This window comes from Pseudophryne corroboree, chromosome 11 (genome assembly GCF_028390025.1).
Source record: "Pseudophryne corroboree isolate aPseCor3 chromosome 11, aPseCor3.hap2, whole genome shotgun sequence".
In the NCBI taxonomy this organism is placed as follows: Eukaryota; Metazoa; Chordata; class Amphibia; order Anura; family Myobatrachidae; genus Pseudophryne; species Pseudophryne corroboree.
In genome coordinates, this window is record NC_086454.1 from 223,913,889 (window position 1) to 223,940,673 (window position 26,785).

The 26,785-nt window shown below is 44.7% G+C and overlaps 1 protein-coding gene across 2 annotated transcripts in view; it reads left to right on the plus strand.

Annotated features, from left to right (window-relative positions):
- The window catches only part of TSNAXIP1 (translin associated factor X interacting protein 1), a 485,291-nt gene that overhangs the window by 184,088 nt on the left and 274,418 nt on the right, over nt 1–26,785 (plus strand). For both annotated transcript variants that reach the window (XM_063945278.1, XM_063945277.1), the window contains exon 6: nt 11,889–12,085. In XM_063945278.1, coding sequence (XP_063801348.1) covers nt 11,889–12,085 — 197 coding nt within the window. The remainder of the gene's footprint in view (nt 1–11,888; nt 12,086–26,785) is intronic.

The following is a 26,785-nucleotide window of genomic DNA, read 5'->3' on the forward strand; positions in this document are numbered from 1 at the left end:
TAAAATGGGGATACCTGCCTGCGTACTGTGTAAAATGGGGATATCTGCCTGCCGTACTGTGTAAAATGGGGATACTTGCCTGCCGCACTGTGTAAAATGGGGATACCTGCCTGCCGCACTTTGTAAAATGGGGACACCTGCCTGCCGTGCTGTGTAAAATGGGGGCACGTGCCTGCAGCGCTGTGTAAAATGGGGATACCTGCCTGCCGCACTGTGTAAAATGGGATACCTGCCTGCCGCACTTTGTAAAATGGGGGCACCTGCCTGCGTACTGTGTAAAATGGGGATATCTGCCTGCCGTACTGTGTAAAATGGGGATACCTGCCTGCCGCACTGTGTAAAATGGGATACCTGCCTGCCGCACTTTGTAAAATGGGGGCACCTGCCTGCGTACTGTGTAAAATGGGGATATCTGCCTGCCGTACTGTGTAAAATGGGGATACCTGCCTGCCGCACTGTGTAAAATGGGGATACCTGCCTGCCGCACTTTGTAAAATGGGGACACCTGCCTGCCGTGCTGTGTAAAATGGGGGCACGTGCCTGCAGCGCTGTGTAAAATGGGGATACCTGCCTGCCGCACTGTGTAAAATGGGGATACCTGCCTGCCGCACTTTGTAAAATGGGGGCACCTGCCTGCGTACTGTGTAAAATGGGGATATCTGCCTGCCGTACTGTGTAAAATGGGGATACCTGCCTGCCGCACTGTGTAAAATGGGGATACCTGCCTGCCGCACTTTGTAAAATGGGGACACCTGCCTGCCGTGCTGTGTAAAATGGGGGCACGTGCCTGCCGCGCTGTGTAAAATGGGGACACTTGCCTGCTGTAATGTGTAAAATGGGGACTTTTTTTATTTAAAAATTTTTTTTCCTGTGGTGGGCGTGATGATATCAGACGAGGCCACGCCCACTTTAATGAGACCATGCCCATTTTAATCAGGCCACACACCCTTGTCAGGAGCACATGCTTTTTCTTTCTATAGCTATGTGGGGGGGTGGGCACGCAATTTTTTTTATAGCAATGGGGAGGGGGGCGCATTTTGAAATCTCGCACTGGGAGCCAAATTGTCTAGAAACGGCCCTGGTGCTGAGCGATCTATCACAGACTGCTCAGCACACATCTCTCCCCCCGCTCAGCACAGCGCGACGTGTACTGAGTGAGGGGGAGGGGGGACAGGGGGCTGCTCACTTCATACAGGGCTGAAGTGAGCGACCTGCTAGATTGAGCCCGCATGCAGGCTCAATCTAGCACCGGCGATAGCGATGCTCGGTGACGCACATTTCTATCGCTTGGCGGCATACACACGACAGATCCGTGCTTAAATTCTAAGCAATCCAGTCAGATTGCTTAGATTTTAAGCACGGATCTCTCCGTGTATACCCCCTTAAGACAGTAGAGCAATTTAAACATGCATGGAATAGATATAAGGGTATCCTTACAAAGAAATAAGGATCAAATAAGGTTTGAGGTAAAAACATTTCTAAAAAGGGGCAGACTAGATGGTCCAATTGGTTCTTATCTGCGGTCACTTTCTATGTTTCTAAGTTAAAATTAGAAACCATCTTTTTTAGGGAGAACTCTATCCCCCCCCCCCCCCCCCCCCAATCAATAGTTTTTATTTAGTTTGTTCCGTAGATACGGAAGGGTTGGGGTACAGAAAGAAGACAAAAGTGTGTGCGTGGGGGGGGGGGGGGGGGGGTACATGGAGTCTTCTAACAAAGTTGTACAATATATAGCAATTTATGCATAGTCTCAATGGCAATCTCGTGTACAATAAAACCAGTGTATAAAGAATGTAGAGGATAACAGAGACAGGAAAGGGCAATAACCACAGTGTACTTAATAAAAGCTCGTCATTCGTCCATTATTTGCTCCATCACTCGTGTTTGAGTATTCAAGCCATCTGAACCATCGTACTAGTGCAGCATACGAATAGGGTAGTGGGTTTCCATCAGAAAGGCGTGGTGGATTTACAAATTATTTTAAATAAGGATGGGGCTAGGGAGTTTTTCCAATTTTGAGCTATTGCAGCTCTGGTGGCTATTAGAATGTGTCCTAGCCAGAGCCGGCCTTAGGCATAGGCAAACTAGGCAATTGCCTAGGGCATCTGGTATGCCTAGGGGCACAAGAAGCTTCTGCTGATTAAAATGATATGTGGCATGCCTATATTCTGTGTGTAGCATTTCATATGCAGATACAGCCACGGTCGCACACAGTATATAGGCATGCCGCATATCATTTTAATCAGCAGAAGCTTCTTGTGCATCCTAGCCACATAGCAGTGCAAATAAGATGCATTTTCATTAAAAATAGGCACCCGACATGATCAGAGCTGCCAGCTGACTCACGCCAGGAACTATATGTGTCATTATGTGTATAAGGGCATTAATAATGTGTAACATATGTGTAAGGGCACTATGTGTGTCATTAAGTGTATTAGGGCACCAATAATGTGCGGCATATGTGTAAGGGAAATTATGTGCATAAGGGCATTAATAAGGGTTGGCATAATGTGCAAGGCGCATTATGTTTATAAGGACATTAATAATGTGTCTCATATGTGTAAGGGGCATTACTGTGTGGTATTATGTGTATAAATGCATTACCAATATGTGGCATTATGTGTATAAGGTGCTCTATTGTGTGGAGTAACGTATAGAAAGGGAACTACTGTGTGGTCTAATGTGAATAAAGAGCAATATGGTGTGGTGTAATGTGAATAAGGAGGAATATGGTGTGGTGTAATGAGAATAAAGAGCAATATGGTGTGGTGTAATGTGAATAAGGAGCAATTCAGTATGATGTTATGTGAATGAGGGGCACTACTGTGAGGAGTAACGTATATAAGGTGGGATCCGGACTGAAAGTCAACAGTAACTAGGTCGACAATGTCTAGGTCGACCACTGTTGGTCGACAGTGACTAGGTCGACAGGGTGTCTAGGTCGACAGGGTCTTTAGGTCGACATGTTCTAGGTCGACAGGTCAAAAGGTCGACATGAGTTTTTCACAATTTTTTTCTTTTTTTTAACCTTTTCATACTTAACGATCCACGTGGACTACGATTGGAACAGTAATCTGTGCCGAGCGAAGCGGTAGCGGAGCGAAGGCACCATGCCCGAAGCATGGCGAGCGAAGCGGTGCACTAATTGGGGTTCCCGGTCACTCTACGAACAAAACGACACCAAAATAACATTAAAAACTCATGTCGACCTTTTGACCTGTCGACCTAGAACATGTCGACCTAAAGACCCTGTCGACCTAGACACCCTGTCGACCTAGTTACTGTCGACCAATAGTGGTCGACCTAGACATTGTCGACCTAGTTACTGTCGACTTTCAATACCACACCCATATAAGGTAAAGTGGTACTACTGTGTGATGTAATGTGAATAAGAAACACTATCATATGATAAATTGTGAATAAAGTTGCACTACTGTGAGGCATAATTTGAATTGGGGGTACTATTGTGTGGCCATGCCCCTTGCCAACAAAAACACATACGTTTTTGGGTTGTGCGCTGAATGTTATTATTTAAATTACAGGGGGTAGGAAAAAAAAAAAGGACTGCTATGGGTGGGGGGTGATGGTCCTGGGAAAGGGGTGCAGGGTTGGAGGTGGAACTAGCAGTGGTGCTGGGGGGCACCAGCCAAAATCTTGCCTAGGACATCATATTGGTTAGGGCCAGCTCTGGTCCTAGCACATAACAATCTGCAGTGGAAAGACCTTTAGGATAGATGTGAAAGAGGGCCAATGAGGGGGTTTCTGGAAAGGTGGTTTTGAGTACTGTAGTAGCGAAAGTGAAGACCTCGCTCCACAGTTGACGTATCTTGGGGCACGTCCAAAATATATGATAGACGTCTCCAATCCCAGAACAATTTCTCCAGCAAAATTTCGATTGGGTTTGTCATATTTTGTGTAGTTTGGCTGGAGTGAAATATAGCCTATGTAGGAGCTTAAAGTGCATTTCTTTGTGGTTGTTGCATTTGGACATATGGGTATTAATGTAAATGGATTCCCATTGTTGTTGTGTAAATGTTTTGTCATGTAACAGGTTATCTTGAATAGTGGTATACCAGAATCTGATGGTGCCTCTGCTGGTACCAGTAGCTATTTTGGATAGAATGGTTGGGGAAGGGGGGGGGGGGGGGGGGGGGGTAGGAGTAGCAGCGGTCCTGAGGTTTTAATTGAATCCTTTACACAGGGTGTTATTTGGTTATGTGTAAATAGCTCAGTGGTAGGTAGGTGAAATTGACATTGTAGTGTAGGGAAGGGGGTAATGGAAGATCCGTCTACTGGATCTGCAAGTGTAGTAATACCACAACTCAACCATTTAGAGATATTTAAATCGGGAATCAGAGTAGAAAGGGCCTTTAAGGACAATTTGCACGATGGCAAGGAGAGAATTTTTGAGGGGATTACTACATTGTCCCATGCCTTGAGAGAGTCTGCAATAGTACGGGGAACCTTATGTAAAGGAGGTCTTTGTCGTACTGGGGTCCAGAGAAGATCTAAAAGGCTCCAATTTGCATATAATCCTTTCTCTAGCTCTACCCATTGTTTTGTACCTTCAGGCAGGGACCAATCACTCATTTGGGCTACTATGCAAGCGTTTTGATATGCGCTTAGGTCGGGTACTTCCAGACCTCCCAGTTTCTTTGCTCTCGCTAGACATTTAAGGGCTATACGTGGGGGTTTACCCTTCCAAATATAACGGCGTATCGCTGTCTGGATTTGGGTAATGGGCTTCCGTGGGACCATATATGGGATCGTGCGGAAAAGATACATTAGTTTTGGGAGGATTGACATTTTGTATGTTGCCAGTCTGCCTAGCCATGATATCTCTAGACCACCCCATCTCTTTAGGATCTCTTCTTTTTGAACCAGTAGAGGTGAGTAGTTAATCTCGGCTATTGTGGAAAGTATGTTGGGGATATTGATACCCAAGTAGAGTATGTAGTCTTTCTTCCAATTGTATTTATATAGGGATTTAAACCTGGATAATTTGCCAGAGGTTAAATTAAACGGTAAAGCTTCCATTTTGGATGAGTTGAGTTTATAGAACGAGGCTTCACTATATCGTTTAATCCTTTCATGAAGAGCGGGGAGAGAATTGTCATGGTCAGTGACAAAAACAAGAACATCGTCCACAAAAAGAGTCAGTTTATGGTGGATGGAACCTATATGTATTCCCAGGAATGATGGTGATTGTCGTAGTGAAGTAGCCAGAGGTTCTATGACCAAGATATACATTAGGGGGGAAAGGGGGCATCCCTGTGTGGTACCATTGGAAATGGGAAAATGGGAGGACGTAAATCCGTTACTAAATACAGAAGCTGATGGGGAACTGTACAATGCTAGTATTGAAGAAAGAATAGCCCCTCGTAAGCCCGCCCTCAGCAGTATCTCCTTAAGAAATACCCAGTGCAAGCGGTCAAAAGCTTTCTCTGCATCAAGTGAGAGAAAAACAGCTTCTCTTCCAGCCTTCGCTAGGTGTTCCGCCAAAACGAATACCCTTCTTGTGTTGTCGGAAGCTTGTCTGCCTCTGACAAAGCCTACCTGGTCGGGGTGAATAAACTGGGGAATAAGAGGGGACAATTGATTTGCAATGAGTTCAGAAAAGATTTTTAAGTCAGTGTTAAGAAGTGCTATGGGTCTGTAGTTTGGGCACTGAGATGGGTCTTTCCCCTGTTTGGGGATGGTAATTATCCGGGCCTGTAGTATTTCTTTAGGCAACTCTCCTTGTTCAGTGGCATATCTATAAAGAGTAGTTAGGGAGGGTGTCAGGTCGGGGGCAAAGCATTTATAAAATGAGTTAGTAAAACCTTCTGGTCCTGGGGCTTTACCTGTTGGTAGAGAAGTAATTGCTGCCAATATTTCCTTACTTGTCCATTCCGAGTTCAAAGCGTCAAGCTCTTCTACAGGGAGCTGATGGAGGTATATGTCTTTTAAAAAGGAAGATATCAGTGAAGGGTTCGGTTGAACCTCAGAGGAGTCAGAGTGTAAGTTATAAAATTTTGCATAATACTGAGCAAAGGCTTCAGCAATATCATCTGGGTTGTGTACCATGTTCCCTTCGGAGGTACGAATAGCTTTAATTCTGTTCCTGGTCTGTCTCAACTGAAGTGTACGTGCTAGAAATTTACCCGCCTTATAATCTAAAGTGTAGAATTTTTGTTGCATTTTGGTGTAAGCTTGTTTCATACGGTTCAGACACAGTGTATGAAGTTGATTACGAAGTGACACTAATTCGTGCTTTAAAGGGTGAGTAGGGTGGGATCTATTTAATGATTCCACTTGAAGTAATCTCTCTTCTAGATTGGACTGTTGATGGAGAAACTGTTTTCTCAATCTGGCACCTATTTGGATTATTGAGCCTCGCAAGACCACCTTCAAAGCACACCAGTGGTTAGGTACTGAAGTATCAGTAGGAGAGTTACTGGTAGATACATATTCACTGTGTAATGGATGTAGTCGCTTCAGGGGAGGTTAATAAGTATTCTGGAAAATGCCATGGGCGCGGGGGAATTGATGAGGAGCCGTGGTCCCATATCCAGGTTACTGCTGGTCAGACCACACAACTGGGCTAATAGTAGTTTGACGGGTGTGTTGCAATGACCATTTATCTAGTAATATCAGATCTATATGGGAGTAGGAGTTGTGTACATGTGAGAAGAAAGTGTAGTCTTTCACGTTGGGGGAGCGAATACGCCATACATCATAGAGGTCAAATTCCGCCAATAAGGATTGAAGCCCTCTCCAAAAGCCCAAACTCGGAGTTGTTGCTTTAGTGGGCGGTGATTTGTCTAATTTCTCATCAGGGGCCAAATTAAAATCTCCCATGATAAGCAAGTGTAATTTCTGGACTTTTTATATGGCTTCAAACAGGGCTCTCAGAAAGGGAATCTGTAGAGAATTAGGGGCATACAAAGATACTATTGTTATATCTTTATCTTCTAGTTTCCCCACTAAGATTAAATATCGTCCGTCCTTATCTGCAGTTTGATGGGAAAGTTCAAAGCGGAGAGAGTTATGAAATAAAATTGCCACACCGTGACTTTTACATGGTCCATTTGTGAAATAGCTAGTAGGTTAGCGAGAGTTATGAAATAGGGGCAGGGGAATCGATGAGAAATATGTTTCCTGAAGTGCAGTCACTTTCGCCCTAGCTTTATGGAAAGTCTCTAGAGCCAGTCTTCTCTTATTTGGGGAATTTAAACCGTGGACATTTAAGGAGTAAAATTTAGCCATAATATATCAATAGATATCACGTGGAAAGAGAGACATGCCAGACTGCATATCACGACTTCAAGGGGAAAAGGGGGAAAAAATGGAAACACTGTTGAAGGAGAAGTATAGTTATAGAGCAGAAAAGAAAAAAAACAAAAAGGGCAAAGAAACAGATAGAAAAACAACTGAAATAGCCCTAAGATTAGGGCTACAGTGTTTGTCACCTAAAAAACATGGCAACAAAACAAAACACATTGGGGGGCGGACACTAGCTGAAAGCCCCCACACAGTAACACATACATGTAATTGTAAAATTATTTTTATATGCACTCTTGTAAAAGAGAAATTAACTGTAATGAGACCGATCTCCGGCATCCAACAGCAGTTTAACTTAAATCTCCTGGATATTGGTACCATTAGAGTCGGTCAAGAACTATAAATCAACATATAAACCGTAACTCAGAAGGTTATCATCAGCTATAAAGTAAGCCAATGAAAAGGTGCTGTGCACCGCAGTGTACTGACCATACACATTACTTAGGTGAGAAAGGGAACATCAGCAAAGGATACCTGGACATCAGTCTTCTCGTCCCTCTGGAAGCTGGGACGGAGGATTAGATTTGGATGGGAGGACTGAAATGTCCCAATCTGGAGTTTGATTCCAGCATCCAAGTTCGATATCACATAGGAAGAAGAGTCGTATCGGATGATGAGTTTCACAGGGAATCCCCATCTGTATTGGATGTCGTTGTCGCGGAGAGCCGCAGTTAATATTGGGAAAGGTCAGGGTAGATTTGTAGGCCTCTCAATTTGTCTGTATCTTCGGCTTGTCTGGCAGCCCTCAAGATGTCTTCCTTAATGTGGAAAAAGTGTACTCTTAGTAATGTCTCTCTCGGATAGTTTGAGGCGTATCCTCTCCTTGGTGTAGGCAGATGGTGGACACGATCCACAATAAGATCTTGGGTTGTTGCAGACGGGAGCAATTTATGGAATAATTCGGTAACATAGCCTTTCAGTTTGGCAGGGGTCACCGAGTCTGGGATACCTCTGATCTTGAGGTTGTTTCTCCTCGATCTGTCTTTGAGATCCGCAATTTTCTCTTGCATTGTCATCATCTCCGTTTGTAGTTCTGAGTGGGCGGAGAGAAGATCGTTGTGGGATGTCACCAATTCCTGCATCTCGTCCTCTAGATGTTCTTTGCGGGTTGAAATGCCGGCCAAATATGACCGAATAGTCTGGATTGAGGCCTCCAGACCTGAGAGGATATCATTCCGGAATGCCGTGAACATCTTCAGCGTGGATTGAGTGGTCAACGGAGCATGAGGATCAATGTCCATGTCCATGCTGGATGTTGTAGGTGGAGACAAAGACTTGAATAGTGTGGTGGAAGTCGAGGACTTTGTAGCTGGAGAGGCAGAGGATTTCTGGCTTGAGTTGGCAGTTTTAGGAAACTGTACCGACACTGGGAGTCTGGGTGTTTTCGCCTTCCGTTTCACCGGCATTTTGATATCTGGTCAAAGCCTAAACAGGGTAGTGGGTGTCAGCACTCGCGGTGATGTGAACAGGAGAATGCGTGAATATCAGATGGGTGTCACTGTATGGGTGGGAGGTGTTTCAGGCCATCTCAGGAAGTGCATGGAACCCCATTCTTCCAGGTGTGAGCAAGATAACAGCAATTGTACAAAGGGTGTGTTCTCCCAACAGACCTCTAGAGGGAGATCTAGGGTCACTACTTCACAAAATAGCAGACAGGGAGTAGTATCGCAGCTTAGTGTACAAGCAGGACAACTTTGCTTGTGGTAAAAAGATGGTGCGTGTTCATGTGGCACTTTGGGGGAAGGTTGCTCTATGCAACAAATAATGTGCAGGCTATAGCTGCAGCAGATATGACTCACCCCCTCCTTTATCTGGGATCACTAACGTTGCGTTGGAAAGAGAAAGGATGTGTGGAGAATGCAGTTGGGACACAGAACAGCTGATATGACTCCTGCACTGCTCACTGCACACCCTCTAGATCACACTGCAGCAGGGAGTCAGGTGTGGGGCACACAAACTAATGGAAACTGGGAGCCCTTGCTTACAATACCTCCTGGGTCTGCTCAAGCTTATATTGCCCTGAGGTGTAGTGGGTTGAATCAGTGTGGGGGCCGGAGGAGAGTCAGGAACTCTATTTTTAAATGTTTGAGAATATGATCTTGAAATGTTTACTTCCTTAATCCTTGTGATGTGACATTCCAAATTAAAGTCTGTTATGTTCTGGACTAAGGGGTCTATTTATGAAGCAGTAAAAAGTGTGGAGAAGTGAACCAGTGGAGAAGTTGCTCATGACAACCAATCAACAGTGAAGTAACATTTATAATTTGCATACTCCACAGGATCAGTTCCCCACTACTTTCACTGCTTCATGAATAGACCCCCTAAATGTTTATTTTGTTTCTTAATTCTTGCCTGGTAAAAATTAGGTTGTTGAGTTCACAGGTGCCAACATTGATTTTTTAACATTTTCTAACCCTTATAACTGAAAAATGACATAACGTAAAATGTAAAAAAAAAAATATCTAAAAATTGTGGGAAGGGGTATCATAGCATGGGCTTTCTCTGGGATCAATTTTGTTATGCTGTTCCTCGTGAGACATGCACCTTACAGTGTTATGTTACAGCTTTCTTCCAAAATGGAATAAATTAATTTTTTCCCCTCAAAATTCTTAACACAATACCCCATAATGACATGAAAAAAGTTTTTTTTGAGATTTTTGCAAATTTATTAAAAATAATAAACTAAGAAATCACATGTATATAAGTATTCACAGCCTTTGCCATGAAGTTCAAAATTGAGCTCAGGTGAATCCTGTTTCCACTTATCATCCTTGAGATGTTCCTACAGCTTAATTGGAGTTCACCTGTGGTAAATTCAGTTGATTGGACATGATTTGGAAAGGCACATACCTGTCTATATTGGGTCCCACATTTGACAGTGCATGTCTGGGCACAAACAAAGCATGAAGTCAAAGGAATTGTCTGTAGACCTCCGAGACAGGATTGTATTGAGGCACAAATCTGGGGAAAGGTACAAAAAAATATCTACTGCTTTGAAGGTCCCAATGAGCACAGTGGCCTCCATCATCTGTAAATGGAAGAAGTTCGGAAACCACCAGGACTCTTACTAAAGCTGGCCGGCCCCCTAAACTGAGTGATCGGGGGAGAAGGGCCCTAGTCAGGGAGGTGACCAAGAACCCGATGGTCACTCTGTCAGAGCATCAGCATTCCTCTGTGGAGAGAGGAGAACCTTTCAGAAGGACAACCATCTCTGCAGCAATCCACCAATCATGACTGTATGATAGAGTGGCCAGACTGAAACCACTCCTTAGTAAAAAGCACATGGCAGCCCACCTGGAGTTTGCCAAAATGCACCTGAAGGACTCTCAGGCCATGAGAAACAAAATGATGTGGTCTGATGAGACAAAGATTGAACTCTTTGGTGTGAATGCCAGGCGTCATGTTTGGAGGAAACCAGGCACCGCTCATCACCAGGCCAAAACCATCCCTACAGTGAAGCATGATGGTGGCAGCATCATGCTGTTGGGATGTTTTTCAGCGACAGGAACTGGGAGACTAGTCAGTATAGAGGGAAAGATGATTGCAGCAATGTACAGAGACATCCTGGATGAAAATCTGATCCAGAGCGCTCTTGACCTCCGACTGTGGTGACAGTTCATCTTTCAACAGGACAATGACCCTAAGCACACAGCCAAGATGTGAAAGGAGTGGCTTCAGGACAACTCAGTGAATGTCCTTGAGTGGCCCAGCCAGAGCCCAGACTTGAATCCGATTGAATATCTCTGTAGAGATCTGAAAATGGCTGTGCACAGACGCTTCCCATCCAACCTGATGGAGCTTGAGAGGTGCTGCAAAGAGGAATGGGCGAAACTGCCCAAAGATACAGTAGGTGTACCAAGCTTGTGGCTTCAAAAAGACTTAAGGTTGTAATTGCTGCCAAAAGGTGCATCAACAAAGTATTGAGCAAAGGTTGTGAATACTTATGTACATGTGATTTCTTAGTTTTTTATTTTTAGTAAATTGCAAAAATCTCAAAAAAACTTTTTTGACATTGCCATTATGGGGTATTGTGTGTAGAACTTTGAGGGAAAAAATGAATTTATTCCAGTTTGAAATAAGGCTGTAACATAACAAAATGTGGAAAAAGTGAAGCGCTGTGAATACTTTCTGGATGCACTGTATGTCCCTGTTAGAAAAATTGTAATGGGTGGGGGGTGCCTATTCTCTTTCCGGCACAGGGCACCAAAAAGTCTAGTTACAGCTCTGTATATGTCTTTGTCTAAGTTGCTCAGAGTTGGCAGCAAGAACTGGATCTGCCTAGGTTAAGAGTAGGGTTGTTTTTTTCCCATCCATTTTCTCTGTCATATCCATGTTTAATTATGACTTTTGTAGGCTTGCAGTGTAAATGTGATTAGAATACATCAAATCAGGTGTAAATAGCAGTCAACTGAAGGAAACCTATGGTAAACATCTGCATTGTAGATATGGATTAATGAAAAATCTTTACTTTGATGACAATTGCCAGCAGGGTTTGACTTAATAACTTGGATTTTCTTTGTGCGTTTTAACTACTTTCTTTTCGATATGTCTTCAATGTGGTTTAGCATTCCAAAGAGAGCAGATCCGCTCACTAGAGCCCCTGAAGGCAATGCTTGTGTCAGTATCTGAGCGCTGTGACAAGAAGATTCAGGAAATCAGAGAACAGGAAAGGCTGGAAGTAAAAACTCTAAAAATTGAAAAATTCAATCTTTTGAAAGTGATTGATAAAATGAAAGAGGAGAAGAGTTCTTTACAAGCTCAGGCAAGTACAACATAGTAACATAGTAACATAGTATCTAAGGTTGAAAAAAAGACAATTGTCCATCGAGTTCAACCTATTTGTGGTCTCCTATGCACGATTATTTTGTATAAAATTTTGACTGAAGTTGATGACTGCCGTTACGTTTTACCCCTCTTTTTTATAATAACCATAGTGCGTGACTATCCTTATTCATTAGGAATTTATCTAACCCATTCTTAAAGGTGTTGACTGAGTCGGCCATTACAACTCCCTCAGGCAGGGAATTCTAAACACGTATCGTCCTTACCGTACAAAAGCCTTTACGCCGTATTGTGCGGAATCTCCTCTCCTCTAACCTGAGCGAGTGTCCACGAGTTCTCTGTGTTGATCTAACCAAAAACAGGTCCTGCGCAAGATCTGTATATTGTCCCCTTATATATTTGTAAATGTTGATCATCTCCCCTCTTAATCTCCTCTTTTCCAGTGTAAACATGCCTAGTCATGCAAGCCTTTCCTCGTATTCCAGCGTCTCCATACCCTTAATTAGTTTGGTCACCCGCCTTTGAACCTTTTCTAGCTCCAGGATATCCTTTTTGTAGTAAGGTGCCCAGAATTGTACACAGTATTCAAGGTGTGGCCTCACAAGTGATTTATATAACGGGAGTATAATACTCTCATCCCTAGCATCAATTCCCCGTTTTATGCATGCTAATATCTTATTAGTCTTCTTTGCTGCAGTCCTACTTTGGGTACTACTGCTTAGTTTGCTATCTATAAGGACACCTAAGTCTTTTTCCAGTACAGAATCCCCTAATTTTATCCCATTTAGTAGGTAGGTGTTATTTTTGTTCTTGTTACCTTACACTTGTCTGTATTGAAGCGCATTCTCCATTTTGCTGCCCAAGCTTCTAATTTAACTAAGTCGTTCTGAAGCGTCTCAGCATCCCCCTCCGCATTTATAACTTTACACAATTTAGTATCATCTGCAAAAATTTACACCATGCTCTCTAGACCTTCTGTTAGGTCATTAATGAAAATATTGAACAATAGCGGTCCTAATACTGAGCCTTGCGGCACACCACTTAGCACTTCAATCCAAGTTGAAAAAGATCCATTAACCACAACGCGCTGCTCCCTATTATCTAACCAGTTTTTGATCCAAGTGCATATTGTGCTTCCTAGGCCTGATTCTTGTAGCTTGTAGATAAGTCTCATGTGTGGTACAGTGTCGAATGCTTTGGCAAAATCTAAAAAGATTACATCCACCTCTTTACCCTGATCTAGGTTTGCGCTTACTGTTTCATAAAAGCCAAGTAAGTTGGTTTGACAGGATCTGTCCTTCATAAACCCATGTTGATTCCTTTTAATGACCTTATTGACTTCAAGGAACTTCTGAATACTATCTCTTAGAATACCTTCCAATACTCTCCCCAGTATAGATGTAAGACTAACTGGTCTATAATTACCTGGTTCAGCTTTACTTCCCTTTTTGAATATAGGCACTACTTCCGCTATACGCCAGTCTTTGGGAACCATACCTGATATTACTGAATCCTTAAAGATCAAAAATAGCGGTTTTGCAAGTTCAGAGTGAAGCTCCATTAGAACCCTTGGGTGAATACCATCGGGATCTGGTGACTTATTACTCTTTAAATGTTTTAATCTGTCACAGACTACTTCCTCGCTTAAATAAGTACCTATCAGTGGGATATTCTCATTATTGAGATTATGTGTTAGTCCCTGAATTGGGTCCTCTCTAGTAAATACTGTTGAAAAAAACTAATTTAGTGTGTCCGCTATGTCATTATCATTTTTGCTTAAGACTCCCAACTTGTCTTTTAAAGGGCCTATACTCTCCTTCTTTAATCTCTTGCTATTAATGTATTTAAAGATTTTTTGGGGATTCGCTTTGCTTTCCTTTGCTACTAGTTTTCAGTTTCTACTTTAGCCGCTCTTATTTCCTTTTTGCGTATTTTGTTACATTCCTTATAGTGCTGAAATGACTCTGCTTCCCCGTCAGATTTGTATTTTTTAAATGCTCGCCTTTTCTTGCCCATAAGTTCCTTTATCTTTTTGTTAAGCCACATCGGTTTATGATTTTTATTCCTTTTTTTTTTTTTTTTTTGCTGCTTGTAGGAATAAATTTGAGGGTATTTTTAGCTAGCAGGAATTTTAGTACCTCCCATTTCTCCGTAGTATTTTTTCCTAAAAACAAACCTTCCCATTCAATATCCCTGAAAAATACCCTCATCTTTTCAAAATTTGCTTTGCTAAAGTTTAGAGTCCTAGTTGAGCCAGTATAGGGCTGTTTATGAAAACTGATATTGAATGTGACCATATTGTGGTCGCTGTTTCCTATGGGTTCCCCTACTATAATACCTGATACCAAATCCCCATTGTTTGTTAATATCAGGTCTAAGATTGCATTGTACCTAGTTGGTTCCTCAATTAGTTGAACTAAGTAGTTATCATTAAGTGTGTTTAAAAACATATTGCCCCTAGCAGTATCACATGAATCATTTTTCCAGTTTATCTCTGGATAGTTAAAATCTCCCATCACTACTATGTCTCCTACTCCTGCTGCTCTTTCAATTTGCTTTAGTAACAATTCCTCATCAGATACGTTGATACCAGGCGGCCTATAGCATACACCCAATACTAACTTTTATTCCTTTTTCCCCGCATGCAATTTCTACCCATAATGTCTCGACAGTGTCTACAGTCCCCTCCTGAATATCTTCCCGTATATCAGGTTTTAAAAACGGCTTTACGTAAAAACACACCCCTCCACCCTTTTTATTTAGTCTGTCTCTCCTAAACAGTGTATAGCCCTCTAGACTAACTGTCCAATCATGAGATTCGTCCCACCAAGTTTCAGTAATGCCCATAATATCATACTGTTTGCTTGCTGCAAGTATTTCTAGTTCGCCCTTTTTACCAGTAATACTTCTAGCGTTTACATACATACAACTAAGATAAGTATTTTCCCTTGCGTTAGGGACATCTTTCACCTTATGTAGCAATGATGACCTGTAATCGCCATTGGTTAGTGCTTTGGTAAAATCTCTTTTTAGTACCCATGTTAGTAACCTTACCGCCTGCTCTTACCCTCCCCCCAACTTCTCCCCCATCCCCAATATTCTCACTGCATGACCCGTAGTTTCTAGCTAAACCCTCCCCCAGGCTTCCAGTTTAAAATCTCCCCCAACCTTCTAACCATCCTTCCCCCCCCAGCACCGCTGCTCCTCCTCAGTCAGGTGCAATCCGTCACGACAAAAGAGATGGCGCCTGACTGAGAAGTCCGCCCAGTGTTCCAGGAACACAAACCCCTCTTTCCTGCACCAATCCCTAAGCCACACATTTACCTCCCTAATCTCCCTAATCTCCCTCTGCCTCCCTGGATTAGCACGTGGCAGGGGTAATATTTCGGAGAATATTACCTTAGATGTCCTAGCCTTAAGTTTCTTTCCTAAGTCCCTATAGTCTTTCTTAAGGACATCCCACCTTCCACTAACTTTGTCATTGGTGCCAACGTGCACCAAGACCGCCGGGTCTTTCCCAGCCCCTCCCAACAATCTATCTACCCGGTCCGCAATGTGCCGTACCCGAGCACCCGGGAGACAACAGACTGTACGGCGATCACGGTCCCGGTAGCAGATTGCCCTATCTGCCTTGCTGATGATAGAATCCCCTACCACCACCATCTGACTAGGTACCTCACTATCTTTTATCCCAACTGCGCCAGAGGGACCACTCCTCTGGATGCTAGAGGGAGCAGTCTCCTCCGGCACCGTCATTTCTTCACTATCATCCTCCGATTCCTCGTCCAGTCGGGCAAATTTGTTCGGGTTTGATAGTTCGGAGATGTCGAGCCTCCCCCTCTTTTTCTTCCTTCTAACTGTGACCCAGCTGACTACCTGATCATCATCCTCTTCTACCAGTGACCCCTCCCGCAACTCCTCCACCGTTCTGTCTAAACTTCGCTCGAGATTGTGAATCTCCCTCAGTCGCGTAATGGTTTGCTCTAGATCAGTTACCTGGGCTTCCAGGGCAACCGTTCGCACACACCTCGCGCAGATGTAATCACACTGGGCCGGTAGCTCCAGGTGTGCATACATCTTGCACGACATGCACTGAGTGAGGTCCCCAATCACAGCCCCTCCCATATTGTTTGTAAGGTCTAACTCCCTGTTACTCTCAAAGAAAAAGAAGCAAAAAGAAAAAGTAGGAGACAAACGTCTCACTTATACAATAATTAAGCTGGCTTATACTTATCTATCTTTGTGCGGTTCTTGGTCCTTCACTTTTATGCAGCCGTAGTACTCTCTCCTGCGGCACCGATACTCCACTTAGCAGTTGCAGTTGTTCCAGCTCACTGCACCTCCTCTTCACTCGGCTTACAGCTCCTGCTAAAAAAAAAATGCCCCTCACACACGCACAATCACAGCCCCTCTGCTACTCCAAGTAAGAGACCCTCTCACTCACTCACAAGGTCAGCCCCTTGCAGCCTCACCAGAAATTTAATGGTACTGCAGATATGTGTGTTCCTGATTGTGTATTATAAAACTCAGCTTTTTCTGTATTCTAACTCACCTTTTGCTGTTACCAACTCACATACACTTACAAATCCAAGCAACACTTTAAAATACAAGCCCTTACAATGAGCAAGCTCCAGTGAGTCTAATCACTGATTATATAGGCTCAGCCAGCCGCTGTAGTCAGCCCCTCCTCCTCCTGATTACTCACACCTGATTCAACCCCCTCCCTCTGGCTTTCTCCTCAAACTTTTTTTTCCCCCTCCAAAAAACAAAACAAAAACAGTACAGATACAAACAAAAGAACCAGTATAGATAAAAAACAATCAGATTCAGATTAACTTTCTCTCACAATATTACTATCCCTATATGGATAGACAGAGAATAATCAGAACTCACCTTTTGCTGTTATCAACTCACATACACTTACAAATCCAAGCAACACTTTAAAATACAAGCTCTTACAATGAGCAAGCTCCAATGAGTCTAATCACTGATTACATAGGCTCAGCCAGCTGCTGTAGTCAGCCCCTCCTCCTCCTGATTACTCACACCTGATTCAACCCCCTCCCTCTGGCTTTCTCCTCAAACTTTTTTTCCCCCTCCAAAAAACAAAACAAAAACAGTACAGATACAAACAAAAGAACCAGTATAGATAAAAAAAACAATCAGATTCAGATTAACTTTCTCTCACAATATTACTATCCCTATATGGATAGACAGAGAATAATCAGAACTCACCTTTTGCTGTTACCAACTCACATACACTTACAAATCCAAGCAACACTTTAAAATACAAGCCCTTACAATGAGCAAGCTCCAATGAGTCTAATCACTGATTATATAGGCTCAGCCAGCTTCTGTAGTCAGCCCCTCCTCCTCCTGATTACTCACACCTGATTCAACCCCCTCCCTCTGGCTTTCTCCGCACACTTTTTTTTTTCCTCCAACCCCCCCCCCCCAAAAAAAAACAACTCACATACACTTACAAATCCAAGCAACACTTTAAAATACAAGCCCTTACAATGAGCAAGCTCCAATGAGTCTAATCACTGATTATATAGGCTCAGCCAGCTTCTGTAGTCAGCCCCTCCTCCTCCTGATTACTCACACCTGATTCAACCCCCTCCCTCTGGCTTTCTCCGCACACTTTTTTTTTTCCTCCAACCCCCCCCCCCCCCCCCAAAAAAAAAAAAAAAACCAGTACAGATACAAACAAAAGAACCAGTATAGATACAAAAATCAGATTCAGATTAACTTTCTCTCACAATATTACTATCCCTATATGGATAGACAGAGAATATTCAGAACTCACCTTTTGCTGTTCCACTAAGTTATACTGTACATACTTGCCATCTTTGAAGTGCTCCTCTCTGTGAGAAGTCCAGAGAGGAGATGCAGCTGACAGCTTTAAGGGGTAGGGCTGGGTTCCCACATCATTAGGCCCCAACCCCATCATTGCAATATGGTGCAAATTGTGGGGTGGAGCGGAGTTAAAATGATGAGATTTGTGTTATTTTAGCCAAGCCCCATCCCTATAGACCCGCGATTCCTGGTGGTGTCTCCCCATTCTGCCCACTTCACTAGGGAGATCCGTCCACTGCCCAGGGGTGCGGGAGACTACTGTACCTGAAAAATCTGGAGTCTTCAGCAGCTTCCGGTAGAGTAGGTACGTATGATGTTATTGCACAACCCATTATGTCTAATGGTACATTTAGAAATTTAAGATTGTTTATGAGTCAGTTGTAGTGTAAAAATAGATGTCTATTCCAGTTTATTTATTATAGTTATGTGTTTTTAGAATCTTATACTAGCAGTCCTAATGGCATATGCATTATATCCATAAACAAGGCAAAAGACTGACTCAACCAAATAATTATATTTTGTTAAATTTTACCATTTTGGGCATGATTCTGAGTCGGATGCAAAATAGGAACAAGCTTAGCCAGATTTACTGCCTTATGCTAATGCAAGTGTACATATGGTTTCATAGGTATAGTGGCACTGCGCAATGTTCTTCTGTCAGCAGCTGTAGTAATCATTAGTATCAAGATTTATACCTACCCAGGCTGGGTGAAAAAGATACTTCATAAATAAATGTCCTTTTTCTATCTGCACATCTCAGTCTAGAAAGGAGGACTGGATACACACCCACAACACTCCCGCAAAATTGTTGCCACCCAGTTTCCACCGAGAAATTCCCATTTCCCAGGCCGCGAGATCTGGTCATGCATGGAACTAACCATCTGCTCTAACATCCTCTCTCAAGCTGCATACTGTATGCATAGTGTGGCATATGCACAGTCTGCTATATTGCACACTTCATTGACACTTATCGTCACCCTCATTACAGCAAAAGGACTTAAAAAAGTCCTTTTGCTGTATTTCTCCCACAGCACAGATAACCTATCCAATTATGTTACTGCCACTCAACACAGTATACCATGAGAAAAATTGTCTTAGTTCTCTAAATACTCCCTTTCTACATCAGCTTCTCGCTCACTTATAAATTCGACTATGTTGCAGCTGTATGTAGGTTTAGCATGTGGCACAGGTAGAATTTTAAAATATAGTACCTTGTTGCCCCCAGCTTTGGGTTTACAGCCTACCTCCTTGTAGCCTTTTTTGAGGATTGCCATTGTGTATCATAGCCACATAGCTCCAATTCACAAAATGGCAAACCTGAGTACTTAGGATCAGGGATTGACTAGGCATCTGGCCGTTCTGGCAAAGCCGGTCGGTTGCTGAGATGCCAGCCAAGCATTTCTCCAATAAGGGACACCACATGTGATACAAACACGTAGACAAATCCCTCCAAAAATGGGCACTGCTACAGTGGAGACCACTGAAGTGTAAAATGTGCTGCCCCTTGGATGCCACACACTGCACATGCGCCGTTGATTGGACACTAAAGCCTGCATTGGCACTCTAGTAAACAGGAATAAGCCTATGCATGGTAAGTGGTACCCCAAAGTGCTGGGACTGTTTGCGGCTGGCACCAGCCAGGAAGAGAAGGTTCATGGGCACATAAAACCACTGACAACAAGCAGTACAAAGAAGTGGGCCAAATGCAGCCATGAGCATCCAGATAGGAAGTAGCCCCTCAGCCTGGTAATTATGAGGCTGTCATGTGTAAGGGGCATTACAGTGTGTGTCATAATGTGTTATAAGGGGCATTACTGTGTGTGGCATAATGTGTAAGGGGCACTAATGTGTGACGTAACGTGACTAAGGGACACTACTGAGTGGTGTAATTTGAATTGGGGGTGCTATTGTATGGTCTTACCACTTCCCAGCTGGACCACACCCTTGTTTCAGGGCGCTCTTTTCCTACTTACGTTATGGAGGAGGGCACTAATGCTCTTTATGTACACAGGGCACCAAAATGTATAGTTACAGCTCTGCTTTGGTGTGCACAGATGTGTCTTCTGTGTTCAGCAACGCTGCCCTCAAAAATTCTTACAGTGAGCAATATTTAATCCTTTATAGTTGCTAAACCAGGGCTTGATCAATTGAGAAAATACCTACAATTTTCTTTGTGTGTGACCTACAGTACACACCAATAAATGGCAGATTTACCTACAGAACCAACCAAATAACAAATGTCTGACTATGGCAATGTTTGAATCATCTGCTGGATGAACTCTTTTGTGTATTTTAATACAGAGGGCGATCTCGAGATCGTGGGGTGCAATTCAGTTGCTTTTTTTTTCATGTTGATCGCACTCATAAAGGTCAGGTTTAGCCGCGTAAAGCAGCTAAACCCGACCAAAGTGCTGGGCGTGATCACGAAAAATGCAGTTTTGTTGCCCAAACGGGTCACTTTTCGCACATCTCAGCTCACCACCCCCGGGAGACACAAGCTGAAATGCAGATGCCGGCAGCCATCGCATCCGAACAGAGCGGACAAACATTTGAATTCCGCCCAGAGAATGATATACTCTTTTATGTTGTTCTAATATTAATTATATTTGTAAGTGCATAGACTAAGAAGTAGAAGTAGTCAGGAATAGTAAGGGGAGGAGTCTGTGCCAGGGGCCAGATCCTGACACCCAGGTGGGCCTGTGTGTTCTTTAAATGCCTGGGTCTAGTTTCTAGTCTAAGTCCGGCCCTGCTTGGGATACAGTAAATTGTTCCACAATCAAAGCACTGGTGACAGATTATTCTGTCACCTTAATAACTGATTCCCCCAACACCGGCCGTCTGGCCTTGTCAATTTTTATGCTGTCAACAGTCATTATGTCAATAGCATGATATCAACAGGACAAAGTAGACGCTGTTGTAATTTATTTAAAGCATGCTTTAAACATGATGGTCAAGTTCTAATGCTGACAAAGTTGCAATGGTTTAAGTCAGGGCCGGGGCGGGCAGTACAAGAAGGACAATTGTAACTGACCCTGAGATTCTGAGGGATCCCGATTACTCGAGAATTTTGGGAGTCTAGTTCAGGTTCCCCCCTTGCCTGTGTCACTGCAGTGTTCAGCAAAGCACAGCTACAAGCAGAAATAGATGGAGCCCAGCAACAGCATCCCCGGCAGGCAGCAGGAGGTAAGGATGGGCTGTGCTTTGCTGGAGAGACACAGGTTGGGCGGGGTTTGGGGGCAGTGGAATTAAAGTGATATGGGGGGGACGGAGCTGATGACACAGGGCTGGGGAGACATATGGCTAATGCTGAAAGACACAGGGGATTGATGATGCTGAAATAAACGAGAGGGGAGGTTGAAGCTGAGAGACACATGAGGGGATAAGGCTAAGAGATGGAGGATGGAGAATGAAGCTGAAAGACACAGGGGGAGATGAGGTTGAGGATATACAGAGGAGATGAGTGAATGGCTGGAGATGAAGAGGCACACAGAGAATGAGGTTTTAAGAGACATGGGGAATGAGACAGGAGATACAGGGATGGTGCTGGAGATACATAGCAGGAATGGTGCTTAAGGGGAACATTTACTAAGCAGTGATAAGAGCGGAGAAGTGAGCCAGTGGAGACATTTCCCCATCAACCAATCAGCAGCTCTGTATCATTTTATAGTATGCAAATTATAGATGTTACTTCAGTGCTGATTGGTTGCCATGGGCAACTTCTCCACTGGCTCACTTCTCCGCTCTTATCAATGCTTAGTAAATGTACCCCTAAGTTACATAGGCAAGGATGAGGCTGGAGACATACAGGGGGATAAGGCTAAGAGACACATGCGCGGATATGCTGGCCATACATCAGGGAGATATCGTTCCAACCAGCCAACTAGTTGGCTGGTTGGAACGATAATCTGGCAGTGTGTGGGAGCAAACGATTATCAGCCGTTTGCTTCCACACGCTAAAAAACGTCCAGAAACGGTTGGTCCAACAAGTTGGGAAAATCAAACTTGTTTGATTTTCCCAACCAATCGTTCAGGTGTAGGGGGAACTTTCCCCCCAACTGAACGATATGTAGGTGGACACTGGCCAGCAGTGTCCGCCTGCTTCTGTCATCGCTGCCGGTTGGGCTGACTTTTTCATCCCAGGATCCCCGGCAGCGGTGGCGGTACTATGGAGCAGGAGCAGGTCCAGGGGTCTCACCGGGACCCCAGCTTTGGCGACCCACCCGAGATCACTGCACCCCTGCAGTCGCGGCACCTCTCCTCCTCTCCCCCCCCCACGTGCGCGATCGCGGCATCCCCGCACCCCACCCGCAATAAGAATGGAGGGACAAAGACAGCGGGCGAGGAGAGCTGTCACTGAGGAGGCGGAGGTGAATGTCACATAAAGGCAGTGACCGGCTCCGAACCTGCACCCGAGATCACTGCACCCCCCACGATTGCGGCACACCCCCGCGGTCACTGCCACACCCCCCCCCCCCCCCCGCGATGAGAATGGAGGGACAGCGGGCGAGGGGAGCTGTCACTGAGAAGGCGGATGTCACATAAGGGCAATGACCGTCTCCATACCCGCACCGCCCACAATTGCGCCCCCCCCCCCTCACGCAATCGCGGCACCCCCGCACCACACCTGCGATGAGAATGGAGGGATAGAGACAGCGGGCGAGGGGAGTTGTCACTGAAGAGGTGAGGTGGATGTCACATGAAGACAGTGACCAGCTCCGTACCCCCCATGCCCCTGTGTGCTGTGACACAGGGGTGGCCACCAGGAGCTGGATCCAGCTAATTAACGCACCAACAAGTTCCATTCCTTTATACCTATATTGATCATGTTGGTGCGCTAATTAGGGGGGGGGGGGGTAACAGAGAGAGAGAGAGAGAATTAATTACACTTGAAACATTGGATGTTAGCTTTAAGTTCCCTGGTTCCCAAATCACACCTTACATTTGATAGGCACGTAACATTGCAACCATGAATGATGTGCAGTTATCTGTCATTTTAGATGGAGATACGGCATCATCCTTGTGTATAAAAATAAAAAGTTATGATGGATGTAATCTATTCAAAATGTCCTTCTAAGTGGTAACTGTTCATCTTTCAGTATATATAGCATTAGTAATCAGAAGAAATGGAATGAACAGCATATAGAAGCAATAAGTTCTACATATGATGACAGCAGGACTGTTTATTTAAAAGTGAAACAGTGTTTCTAGTCAATAGATACTTTATTGTGAAGACATGCTGATATTGCTAATTATAGACAAACAGGATTATTTATTTGAAAGTGAAACATTGTTTCTGGACAAGAGATACTCTGTTGTGAAGATTTGCTGCTATTGCCAACAATAGATCAATATGTAAAACCGACAAAAGTTTTTAAAAGCTTTTTCGTTTATTTTTATCTTTTTGTTTTCTCTAACGTCCTAAGTGGATGCTGGGGACTCCGTAAGGACCATGGGGAATAGCGGCTCCGCAGGAGACTGGGCACATCTAAAGAAAGCTTTAGGACTATCTGGTGTGCACTGGCTCCTCCCCCCATGACCCTCCTCCAAGCCTCAGTTAGATCTTTGTGCCCGAACGAGAAGGGTGCACACTAGGGGCTCCCCTGAGCTTCTTAGTGAAAGTTTTAGTTTAGGTTTTTTATTTTCAGTGAGACCTGCTGGCAACAGGCTCACTGCATCGAGGGACTAAGGGGAGAAGAAGCGAACTCACCTGCGTGCAGAGTGGATTGGGCTTCTTAGGCTACTGGACATTAGCTCCAGAGGGACGATCACAGGCCCAGCCATGGATGGGTCCCAGAGCCGCGCCGCCGGCCCCCTTACAGAGCCAGAAGGCAGAAGAGGTCCGGAAAATCAGCGGCAGAAGACGTCCTGTCTTCAACAAGGTAGCGCACAGCACTGCAGCTGTGCGCCATTGCTCTCAGGACACTTCACACTCCGGTCACTGAGGGTGCAGGGCGCTGGGGGGGGGCGCCCTGAGACGCAATAAAAACACCTTGGATGGCAAAAAATGCATCACATATAGCTCCTGGGCTATATGGATGCATTTAACCCCTGCCAGAATACATAGAAAAACGGGAGATAAGGCCGCCGATAAGGGGGCGGAGCCTATCTCCTCAGCACACTGGCGCCATTTTCCCTCACAGCTCCGTTGGAGGGAAGCTCCCTGGCTCTCCCCTGCAGTCACTACACTACAGAAAGGGTTAAAAAAGAGAGGGGGGGCACTAATTACGCGCAGTATTAAAGATACAGCAGCTATAAGGGGAAAAACACTTATATAAGGTTATCCCTGTATATATATAGCGCTCTGGTGTGTGCTGGCAAACTCTCCCTCTGTCTCCCCAAAGGGCTAGTGGGGTCCTGTCCTCTATCAGAGCATTCCCTGTGTGTGTGCTGTATGTCGGTACGTTTGTGTCGACATGTATGAGGAGAAAAATGATGTGGAGACGGAGCAGATTGCCTGTAATAGTGATGTCACCCCCTAGGGGGTCGACACCTGAGTGGATGAACTGTTGGAAGGAATTACGTGACAGTGTCAGCTCTGTATAAAAGACAGTGGTTGACATGAGACAGCCGGCTACTCAGCTTGTGCCTGTCCAGACGTCTCATAGGCCGTCAGGGGCTCTAAAGCGCCCGTTACCTCAGATGGCAGATATAGACGCCGACACGGATACTGACTCCAGTGTCGACGGTGAAGAGACAAATGTGACTTCCAGTAGGGCCACACGTTACATGATTGAGGCAATGAAAAATGTTTTACACATTTCTGATAATACAAGTACCACCAAAAAGGGGTATTATGTTCGGTGAGGAAAAACTACCTGTAGTTTTCCTGAATCTGAGAAATTAAATGAGGTGTGTGATGATGCGTGGTTTTTCCCCGATAACAACTGATCATTTCTAAAATGTTATTGGCATTATATCCTTTCCCGCCAGAGGTTAGGGTGCGTTGGGAAACACCCCTTAGGGTGGATAAAGCGCTCACACGCTTGTAAGGGCTCTACCCTCTCCTGAGATGGCCGCCCTTAAGGATCCTGCTGATAGAAAGCAGGAGGGTATCCTAAAATGTATTTACACACATACTGGTGTTATACTGCGACCAGCAATCGCCTCAGCCTGGATGTGCAGTGCTGGGTTGGCGTGGTCGGATTCCCTGACTGAAAATATTGATACCCTAGATAGGGACAGTATATTTTTGCCTATAGAGCTTTTAAAAGATGCATTTCTATATATGCGTGATGCACAGCGGAATATTTGCCGACTGGCATCAAGTCTAAGTGCGTTGTCCATTTCTACCAGTAGAGGGTTATGGACACGTCAGTGGTCAGGTGATGCGTATTCCAAACGGCATTTGGAAGTATTGCCTTATTAAGGGGAGGAGTTATTTGGGGTCGGTCTTTCAGACCTGGTGGCCACGGCAACAGCTGGGAAATCCACGTTTGTACCCCAGGTCGCCTCTCAACATGAGAAGACGCCGTATTATCAGGCGCAGTCTTTTCGTGGACAAGCGGGCAAAAGGTTCCTCATTTCTGCCCCGTGACAGAGGGAGAGGAAAAAGGCTGCAGAAATCAGCCAGTTCCCAGGAACAGAAACCCTCTCCCGCCTCTGCCAAGCCCTCAGTATGACGCTGGGGCTTTACAAGCAGAATCAGGCACGGTGGGGGGCCCGTCTCAATGAATTTCAGCGCGCAGTGGGCTCACTCGCAAGTAGACCCCTGGATCCTTCAGGTGATATCTCAGGGGTACAAATTAGAATTCGAGACGTCTCCCCCTCGCCGTTTCCTAAAGTCGGCTTTACCGATGTCTCCTTCTGACAGGGAGACAGTTTTGGAAGCCATTCACAAGCTGTATTCCCAGCAGGTGATAATCAAGGTACCCCTCCTGCAACAGGGAACGGGGTATTATTCCACACTGTTGTGGTACCGAAGCCGGATGGCTCGGTGAGACCGATTCTAAATCTAAAATCTTTGAACACTTACATACAGAGGTTCAAATTCAAGATTGAGTCACTCAGAGCAGTGATTGCGAACCTGGAAGAAGGGGACTACATGATGTCTCGGGACATCAAGGATGCTTACCTTCAAGTCAAAATTTACCCTTCTCACCAAGGGTACCTCAGGTTTATGGTACAGAACTGTCACTATCAGTTCAGACGCTGCCGTATGGATGGTCCACGGCACCCCGGGTCTTTACCAAGGTAATGGCCGAAATGATGATATTCCTTCGAAGGAAGGGAATTTTAGTTATCCCTTACTTGGACGATTCCCTGATAAGGGTAAGATCCAGGGAACAGTTGGAGGTCGGTGTAGCACTATCTCAGGTAGTGTTGCGGCAGCACGATTGGATTCTCAATATTCCAAAATCGCAGCTGGTTCCTTCCGACGACTTGTCTTCTGTTCCTAGGGATGATCCTGGACACAGTCCAGAAAAAGGTGTTTCTCCCGGAGGAGAAAGCCAGGGAGTTATCCGAGCTAGTCAGGAACCTCCTAAAACCGAGCCAAGTCTCAGTGCATCAATGCACAAGGGTTCTGGGTAAAATGGTGGCTTCCTACGAAGCAATCCCATTCGGCAGATTCCACGCAAGAACTTTCCAGTGGGACCTGCTGGACAAATGGTCCGGGTCGCATCTTCAGATGCATCAGCGGATAACCCTGTCACCAAGGACAAGGGTGTCCCTCCTGTGGTGGTTGCAGAGTGCTCATCTTCTAGAGGGCCGCAGATTCGGCATTCAGGACTGGGTCCTGGTGACCACGGATGCCAGCCTGCGAGGCTGGGAAGCAGTCACACAGGGAAGGAATATCCAGGGCTTATGGTCAAGCCTGGAGACA